The sequence below is a fragment of the Pinus tabuliformis genome, chromosome 9 (assembly GCF_031772625.1).
Source record: "Pinus tabuliformis cultivar Carrire ecotype Pingquan chromosome 9, CPIR1, whole genome shotgun sequence".
In the NCBI taxonomy this organism is placed as follows: Eukaryota; Viridiplantae; Streptophyta; class Pinopsida; order Pinales; family Pinaceae; genus Pinus; species Pinus tabuliformis.
In genome coordinates, this window is record NC_142307.1 from 1,958,507,705 (window position 1) to 1,958,517,810 (window position 10,106).

Sequence of the window (10,106 nt, forward strand, 5' to 3'; positions counted from 1 at the left end):
CTTACTCTATCAAAGGCATTGGATAAATCAAGTTTAAGGACAAATCCTTTCTCATTCCTAATTTGGCTTGAATGAACAACTTCTTAGACGAGGAGGATAGAGTCTGTAATTTGTCTGTTGGCCAAAAAACCCCCTTGGTTTTCAGAAATGAGAGAAGGGAGAAAGGGTTTGAGGTGAGAAGCAAGATTTTTTTTTAGAATCTTGTAAGACGAGTTGAAAATGGAGATGGGATGGAATCGACTAAAAGAAGAAGGTCGGTTTTCTTTGGGAATGAGGGCTAAATGAGTGGCATTGGTGTAACCACCGATTTTGGCTTTCCCCTAGACCCATTTGAGCATTTTAATCAGATATCTTTTTATAATTCCCCAGAAAGCATGATAAAAGCAAATGGGGAAGCCATCAGGTCCTGGTGCTTTATCCGGCTGAAGAGCCCATATGGTTTTTCTAACTTCCTCCTCATCAATTTCCTTATTCAAGGTATCATTCATTTCCTTGCTGATGCTTTTGGGAAGGAATTGTAGCAGGTCATCGTAATCCTCTTCATCTATTGTTTCAGTTAGAAGGTCCCGATAGTGGTTGGTAGCAGCCTGTCTGATGGCTTCTTGGGCAGTTTGAAGGTTACCTTCAGCATCCAAGATTGAGTTGACGGTATTGCTTACTCTCTGCACAGTAGTCTGTTTGTGAAAGAAAGCTGTATTCTGGTCCCCTCCTTGCAGCCAGAGTTGCCTCAATTTAATCCTCCATTTAGATTCCTCCTCTATGTTTACATGGCAAAGCTGAGAGTATAGTTCGCTTTCTAACATTTTGCTCTCTTGGGTGAGGCCCTGCTCTTCTATTTCCTTTTGGACGTTGTTTAGTGTATTTTTGATCTCCTTTTTTATCCTTTCAGGCTCCTTATAACTAATTTTCGCCCATTCTTTTATTGCCTGTTTGGTGTTTCTAAGCTTAGATTCCCAAATGAATCCGGGAGATCCTTCTACATGTTGCCTCCACGATTTCTCCACAATATCTTTAACTGTTGTAATACCAATCCAAAGCGGGCTATACTTAAACGAGATAGGTCCGAGAGGGCAATGCTTTTCTAGATTAAGAGAAATTGGATAATGGTCGGAAGCTGAACAGGGAATAATATTAGCGTACCCAGCAGTGAAGGAAGAGAGAAGCATGACGTTAATGAGAATTCTGTCTAGTCTCTCCATTATGTTGCCTGTACCTAGCCTGCGGTTGCTCCAAGTGTATCTCCTATTTTTTGGAATGATATCGACTAGATCGTGGTCATGCATAATGTCTTCTAGCTGAGTTCTGAAAGGATCCGGGGAGAAAATACCTCCTCTTTTCTCATTAGCATGGAGAACAAGATTTAAATCTCCTCCTAGTATGACATTGGTATTCTCCTCTGTGTTCATGCTGACTTTGATTTCCTCCCAACAACACTCCTTATCCCTGAAGTGGTTAGCGATGAGCCCCAAATTTGGTAACATTTTGGGCTCATTTGGCCTAACTACCTTTGCTCAATCCTTAATTTTTCATAACTTCTGCATCATTTTTTAGTATGTTTATGTCATTTGTATGAATAAGGGTAGTCACTATTCCTAGGTGGCTAACACGTGCTCATTTCAGGATTTTTTGACACATGTGGAGCAAAACCAAGCAGACAAGGGCTAGGAGACAGCCAAGCTTGGGTTGAGGATTCGTAGGGGGGTTGTCTATGGAATTAAATAGCCTCCCTTGGGATCTTCACCCCCAACTCCGAGCTCCAAAGGCCACCAAAACTGGATCTAGAATGCAGCCAAACAGATTTTGTGGAAGCAGCTGTTCACTCCCAGTTTGGTCAGCCAAGTCCCATGGATTTAGGAGGCTAGCTAGGGCCTCATGGTGTATAAATGTGAGGGCTTCAGCCTTCGAGAGGGACTTTTTGAAAATTTTTTGCACATTTTGCACTACAAGCCGCTAGCTCTGTTTTGTTCTTTTGTAGCCATTATTGGCATGACCCTTGACTTATGATTATTATTTTTTAATGGGAAGCAGTCAGATTTGATATCAGCTCTGAGTTTTTTTTAGGAGCCATAGCTCTCGGGGTTAGGCCCAACCTGAGAGCCTAGGGCCTCCTTCTTTGTATTGATATCTTTCCTTTCAGCATTATGATTTTCCTTGTATGCATTTGAAACGCAGTTTGTTGAGTTAGATTTCGTTGTGTGGTTAAGTAGGTCATTGTTGAAAAATAGAGTTGCTTTAGATGTCTAGAATAGAGTAATGAGATAAGAATTGATAAGAGCTCCAGAAAAGGGTTGCCTGCACTCTCATTTTCACCTCTTTCTAGGGGCTGGAATTGTAGACAGTGTTGCCCAACAAAAACACTAGTTTGCTTACCCATGCAATCTTTGGTGCAATGTTTTCATTTGTAGGAGTTATTCATGCGTTCAGACCTCTTGGAATGTTTCTTTGCTTCAGTACTGTACATGGTTCTCTTTAGAAATAACGCTGCTGTTCAGTGGTTTCGTTGACAGTTAGGATAGATTGGTTAATATTTTGATTGTGTGCAGGACGTGGTTGATTTGGTTAAATATCCACTATGCTATACATCTCCATCACTCTCTCGTCCATCTAAGCTTCGTCCAGGCCAACTACTCCCTCTCCAAGTTAGGTCCCTCGTCTCACAACTACTTTTCTGCCCACGTAACCCTACCTTCTTGCTCTTCCATTGCCTCAGCCTTCCTTAAGACAAGTTAGCTTCCCACACCCTCTCGTCACTTCACCCCTCGGTCACCGAGTCATTTCAGACCCCTACCTTACTGTTGGAGAGGTAAATCCCCTCGGACAATACCCGATGTCATCAAGTGTTTAACGAGCCTGACAAAGGAAAAACTCGGCGTCTTTTCTTGTTTAGAGAGCCTGAAAAGACAGCAGAAAAGAAGACTCCGGGGGGTCCTTTTTCGTACAGTTGTGTCTCTCGAGCCCGAAAAAGTATAAAACAATGCTCGAAAGAACCGCCCGACCATTACGATCGAGGAGTACTTTTCGTAAATAGTGCTTTTGACCCGAAAAAGTAAAAAAGCGGTCGAAAACACGTCGTTTTAGGGCCTATAACGAGTGTGAAACGACAAACACCCGGCAATCTTTTTAAGTTACACGGTCCGAAAAAGAGCTTAAAATGACCGCCTCTCGTTCCTTTTAACGAGCTGAAAGGAGGCTCGGCTATCTTCTCTTGTTTAATGTCGGAAAAGAGCTTAAAGACGACATATTTGGGACAAAGCGATTTCAGGACCATGATGATTTCCACCGTTTATACTAACCTGCACAAGAGCACTACCCGCATAAATCCATTCGATATGAGTAAAAGACATATTAAAACATGTATTTGACAAAACTAGGGCCAAATTCATGGCAAAAAACCCAAAAATATGACAATTTTATGAGCTTTTGCTATAAATAGAAGAGGGTGAAAACTCATTTTACCATTTTACCATTTCTGGATGTGAAGGACGTGGAGAAGCCAGAAAGTTGACGGAGTGATTTCCAGCCCGTACGGACACCATTTCTCGAACCGCTTCTTCCAGGTAGGTCCTCGCTCTCTTGCCCTGCATTTTGGTCGTTTTTGGTAGAATTTTAGCGGTCGAATTTGCCCAATCGGGCGAATTCTTGGTGCATGGATGCGCTCTCGGTCAGCGCGGATATCCCACGCGGGTCCGCGCTGGCCGAATTAGGACAAAACGCGGCCAACTTCGGGTCAGCGCGGAAAACCCGTGTTCTTCCGCGCTGACCTCGAAAATTAACAAAGGGCTGTCATGGCCAGCGCGTCTGTTTTTAAAACAGCCGCGCTGGCGCGGAAAAATTATTTAGTTTTAAATTGGACGTAAAAATTCCAATGGCAGCACTTCTAATTTCTTTCATGGTTCCTGCAGGACGTAATGGCTTTCCAATGGCAGGAAAGAGTGCACGATGTCGAAGATATTGCTGCTTGGGCAAATGTGGATTGCTGCAATGCCATGCGGGCTTGCGGTTTTATGAAATTTTTCCTCACACCTCGCCTAAGAGCTCAGCATGATCTTCTCGAGCTACTGATCAGGGCATGGAACCCGGTGGATATGAAATTCACTATCCGGGGCCAGGATATCGAATTTGACCACATGGATATCTTCTTTTTGACCGGGTTGTCACGCCGGGGTGTGCGGCCCATCATAGAGGGACAGCGACCCGGGGGCGGTCCTCTAGATGATCTCATGGCTCGAGTATGCCCAGAGGCTGAGAAGACGAGGAGTGGGAAAGTAGCAATCCCCACAGTGGAAAACATCGTCCTTCGCACCATCCTGTTCATGGTGACCCGGGCAGCGGGAAGCATGGCCAACCACGAGGCTTCAAAGACCCACCTCATGCTAGCTCTTGATTGCCTTGAGCCTACAGTGTTTGATTGGTGCACAGCAGTGTCCAACAACATGAAAAGGCAGCTGAGCAACTGTCGTCGTGGGGAGACGAAACAGTTCGGCTACGGGTCCATCTTAGTCCCGCTCATTCTAGAGCGAGTGCCAGCCATGCGGCTGCAGACGATGGCCGTGGATGCTCCCAGGGATCCTCGGGAGACGAGGGCCTCACGATGGGCTCGAATCATGCCACGCGGAGGTGGCGGCCGGCCACATAGCTGGGGAGCATTTTTCTGAGACTGGCTGGATCAGCAGGAGATCTTTGTGGAGGACTGGCCATATGCGGGCATGGATTTCCGCAATGACCCTGATCTGGCACTGCCCCCCGGTGAACAGTGGGATGATGCAGGTATAACACTTTGACTTTTGAATTTTTTAAATGTTTTTTTTTTTTTTTTTTTTTTTTTCGGATTTTTTATGTACATGTCCTAATAAATGTCATGGTATGTAGATGTGGGGCCCACTAGACCGATTGGCCTGGCTGCCACGGCACGGAGAGAGGGACAGGGGGCTGGAGCCCTGGCCTTAGTCCCTCCAGGGGTTGACACGTCAGAGACTGTAGCTCGCAACCTTGAGGGGTTGCTGGAGGGAGTGCCTGACTACCAGGGGGTCGAAGAGGTCCCCTTAGAGCATCAGATCCATACAGTGGGGGTGCAACCCAGGGTGCACCGCCTTCTGAGGCGGGTGGCACGAGCAGCTGTGTACTACAGAGAGCATCATCCAGCCGAATAGTCGCCTAGGCTTTATTTCCACTGTTATCTTGAGACTCATGACTCAGACATACTGATTTTTGGACATATACACTTATTTTTGAGCGCCTTAGTGCGCCACACGATATATATATGTATACATACCGGTTTTTTGGATGGATCATTGTTACATGTGATGATGTTTTGTTTATGCAATTGTTCGGTACAACTGTGATCTCATGTATGAATTTGCACGACACATGACCCATGAATTTTATATATTTTTTAATGCAAGCTTAAAAGCACCCATATGCAAACTATGCTTGAAATGATTTATTTACATATGCTTTACTCTATTATGCTTTCTATGTCTTCTTGTATGATGTTATCTGTTTCGCAAATGTCTATCTAACACATGATTTGCCAATGCATCAGTCAATGTGTTTAATCGTCTCGGAATATGCTGATATGTAATATAATCAAAATTCCGTTCCAACAATCTCGCACGTAGGTACAACCTTAGTATGCGTTGGTCTCTGACGGAATATCGCCCGTTAAGTTGATGGACGACCAACTGGGAGTCCAGGTTCACTACTAATTCTCGGATGCCGAGGTCAACCGCTTCGGCAAGTAATTCAATTACAGCGCTGTATTCGGCAACGTTGTTAGTGGTACGACCTAGGCAGACACCCTGAAGGTCTACCAATTCTCCGTGAGGATCGTAGATCACCCACGCCGCAGATGACAAATTGCAAGTACTACGGCAGGCGCCATCAGCGAAACCAACATAAGGTGCACTAGACATCTGCACAAGAAGAAGAAAACACAATAAGAGGCAAACACGCTTTCACACCAAGGCAAAACGAAAACATGCACAACACACAAAACACACGTATATACAAAGTGAATGCGCGAAGTTATGCATAATATTTCTTCAGATACAGCCCGTTGCGGGGCTTGTCCAGAGGATTTCCTTCGTAATCAATCAACTCATATGCGCCCTTTTGTAAAACTCTTTTCACGATGTAGGGACCTAACCACATGGACTCGAGTTTTCCTGCCCCCAGCTTATCCTTAGCTTGATCGTAGAGCAGTACTAAATCTCCCTCAACAAAGGAACGAGGATGAATATTCTGATCGAAGTGAGCCTTGACTCTCTTCTTCTGTGCTTCGATAGCCAGAGAAGCCAAACGACGAGTCTCGTCTAACCGTTCTAGGTAAAGAAGCCGTTCCTCCACCGGAGTGGTGTCGGGAAGCAACTCGACAGCTAATTTTAATGAAGGAATCTCGCATTCGACGGGAAGGGTAGCCTCCAGTCCGTAAACTAACTGAAACGGGGTAAAACCGGTGGCATCCTTTACAGAAGTCCGGTAGGCCCACAAGGCTGGGAAAAGCATAAGGTGCCAATTAGACTTGTGCGTATTGACGGTGCGCTGAAGCATGGTGATCAAAACTTTGTTCACGGCCTCGACTTGACCGTTGGATTGCGGATAGTACGGTGTCGAACTATCTTAGCGCAAGCCTAGTTGGGTTGTTAGCTCCGTCATCATATGATTTCGGAAATGCTTTCTATGATCTGTAACAATAGCCTGAGGGACTCCGAAACGAGTGATAACATGATTGAATAAAAACTGCGCCGCGGTGTAACCGTCTTCGTTTAATGTAGGCATCGCTTCGGCCCACTTGGTGAAATAGTCCACAGCAACGATAATGTACCCATGCCCCCCGGCCGAACGAGGGTTACAGGACGTATAATCGATGCCCCATTTTGCAAATGGACCTACGGTTACGACGGGGTGCAGTGGTGCAACAGGTGCACGCATCTTCCGGTGGTAAACCTGGCATTCGTGACATGCACGTACAACAAGGATGCAATCCTTGAAGATAGAAGGCCAGAAATAACCAGCGCGGAGGATCTTCTGAGCGGTAGCATATCCGGACATATGGCCGCCACAAGCGCCGGAGTGGCAGTCATTCAAGACTCGCTCAGCCTCCTCAAGGGTTAAGCATCGGCGAAGAACAGAATCGACGCCGAGGCGGTACAGGGTATCGCCCAAAATGCGATATGGTTGAGCTTGGTGACGAATTCGTCGTCGAGCATCTTTCGATGTGTTGGGACGAAACGAGGATGTTTGTAAATATACGATAATGTCCCCGTACCACGGGTCGAGAGTGCTGATGAGAAAAAGTGTTTCATCCGGAATATGTTCCTCTGAACGAGATGGTGTAGACTGAGATGGTAAGGAGCAGAGCAGTTCGGCGAAGACCAGTGATTTCTTAGACTTGGCTGCAGTGAATTCCAAGTCGAACTCTTGGAGGATTACGATCCACTTTGAGTATTTGCCCCCCAGCAACTGACGTGACAAAATATAGGTCATGGGGTTGCAATCAGAGATCACGGTTGTCGTGCGCAACAGGATGTAATGACGGAAACGTTGGACGGCACAGACAGCTGCCAATGCCAATTTCTCGACGTATGCATAGCGAGTTTCCGTATCCAGAAGGTTGCGGCTAAGATAATATACAACATGCTCGGTGCCATCATCATCGTCTTGCACTAAAACCATGCCGATGGTGGTATCGGCGGCGGCCAAATAAAGGGTGTAGTCACGGTGGTAATTTGGAGGTCTTAGGAGCGGAGCTGAGACCAGAAGGTCTTTAAGACGCTCAAAAGATTGCTGAGCGATAGCGTCCCAGCGAAAGGGCGTGTCTCGCTTCAATAATCGCGTGAAACCCTTAGCCACCTCGGCATAATTTGGGATGAATCGTCTGAGAAAATTGGCTTTCCCTTGCAAGCTCTGTAACTGCTGTAGAGAGGCAGGGGGAGGAAGATTCAAAATGGCCTCGACTTTAAGGGGATCCAAGCGGATGCCTTCCCGGGAGACGATAAACCCGAGCAGTCGGCCAGATTCTACGCAGAAGACACACTTATGCGGATTGAGTCGAATACGGTAGTGTCGACAGCGGAGAAAGATTTCGCGTAAATAAGATGGATGGTCTTGACGTTTAGCTGAATGAGCTAGTAGGTCATCCAGGTAAGGCTGTACGATGTGTCGGATATCATGAAAAGCATACGACATCGCACGCTGGAAAGTGGCACCGGCATTTTTGAGACCGAAAGGTAGCTTCTTGTAAGCGAAGGTGCCCCAAGGACAAATGAAAGCAGTCTTGTGCTGGTCTGCGGGGGCTATGTTGATCTGGTTGTAACCAGAGAAGCCGTCCATAAATGAATAAATTTCGCTTCCTGCGCAATCGTCGATAAGCTGATCAATAAAAGGCGTAGGAAAGTTATCTTTTGGACAGGCGCGATTGATGTCGCGATAATCAACACAAACCCGAATAGTACCCTGTTTTTTATTCACAGGGACTATATTCGATACCCATTCCGTGAGAGGAATGGCATAGATGAAACCAGCTCGAAGGAGTTTTTCAACTTCGGCCTTGATGGCTGCAGCCTTTCGAGGGTGCACTGGGCGTAAACGCTGACGGACAGGCTTAGCGCCGGGATAAGTAGGGATTTCGTGCTCCACGATACTGGGGTCAATGCCGGGCATTTCCTCGTAAGACCATGCGAAAACGTCACGGAATTCACGAAATAAATCAGTGTAAAGTTGAATTTCCTCAGGAGTGCATGTGACTCCAATATGAATATTTTCGACCACCCCTGTTTTGACAGAGATGTCGATAGCCAGAGTTTGCGTAATGTTACCCATGTTTCCTTCCGAAGACACTTGATACAACTGAACAGGCGTTTGGAGAGGGATAGATGGGACACATGAAGCAAACCGCTCGAGACATGTGGCCATTTCCGAATGAGGAGGGAGAAACGAAGAGCGATGGTGGTAATCTGACCAAGGGAGCTCCTCGGGAGACATAGTCTCAATGATAGCCTCGTCGGAGGGAAATGATTGCTTCAGGGGATCCGAAGTGGCCTCCCTTCCCATCCAAGGGAAGCGGTCATATGAATCGGGAACGCTGCTTGGAAAAGCAGGTTCAGGAGGTGGAGCCGATGCAGCGACTATCTCGATGTAGTTGAGCTCGGCGGGACTCAACGGCATCATCTCGCCCCAAGAGTCTTCCTGATTCAAGGGAGGGAGAACCCATGGATCGGAACGTACTGCGATCATGTTAACGGAGGTGAGATTTGGAGGTGGGAGGGGAAAGACTCCCATCAGAGAGGGATCTTTAAATAATCCAGCACCCACACTCACCAGCGATTTGGAGGTATGCTCTACGAATGGCACATTCCCTTCAGAAGAGGAAGCGAAAAAGGACAGCTGGTCCACTGTGACGATTTTCCCTTGGTGAGGAAAACGAACGACATGGAACAAAGAGGAAGCCACGGCCTGCATGGCATACGTCCAACTTCGTCCAAGGAGGAGGTTGTAAGTGAGATTAGCATCAACGACTTCAACCTCGACTTCTACCGTTTTCCCTTCTAAAGAGATAGGCAATCGCGGGAGGATACCATATGGACGAGATTCTCTTCCATCGAAAGCCTCTAGGGTGGTTGGAGACTGGCTCAGAGCAGGAGAACCAATAGCTTTCCAACAAGCAACCGACATAATGCAGGTTGAGGCACCTTCATCAATGACCGTACGATGAATCGTTTTGCCGTTGATGAGAACCTGTATAAGGAAGGCCACCTGGTGAGGCAATCTCGGCGTGAAACCCTCGAGATCAAAAGAGATTAAATCCGAATCTGTCGGGTCTATGCCACCAATCGCTGATAGCAGGGACTTCCTCTGAGAGGGGCAGCTCTGGAGGACTTCTAATGCGGACATAGCAGACGGAGCCTGAGCTAAGTCCTCGACAATGCTATAATGTTGTGCAGCACGAGCATTGGGATTATAAGATGACTTCCTGAGTACACCTTTGGGAGGGGGTCGGGGGATCGTCTCGGTGCTGGGCCTTTCGATGTGAAGGGGACCAGAACTGGACGGAGGAGCGCTGGAGGGAACTTCCGGCTCCTTCCCGGCTGAAGATGGATAATCTTTCG

At 46.8% G+C, this 10,106-nt stretch overlaps 1 protein-coding gene across 1 annotated transcript; it reads right to left on the reverse strand.

Annotated features, from left to right (window-relative positions):
• Positions 1 to 320: 320 nt before the first annotated feature.
• Positions 321 to 1,406, reverse strand: LOC149156827 (uncharacterized). The gene has a single exon (XM_089444880.1). The coding sequence runs from the start codon at positions 1,404 to 1,406 to the stop codon at positions 321 to 323; it is 1,086 nt and encodes a 361-aa protein (XP_089301006.1).
• Between the last annotated feature and the right edge of the window lie 8,700 nt (positions 1,407 to 10,106).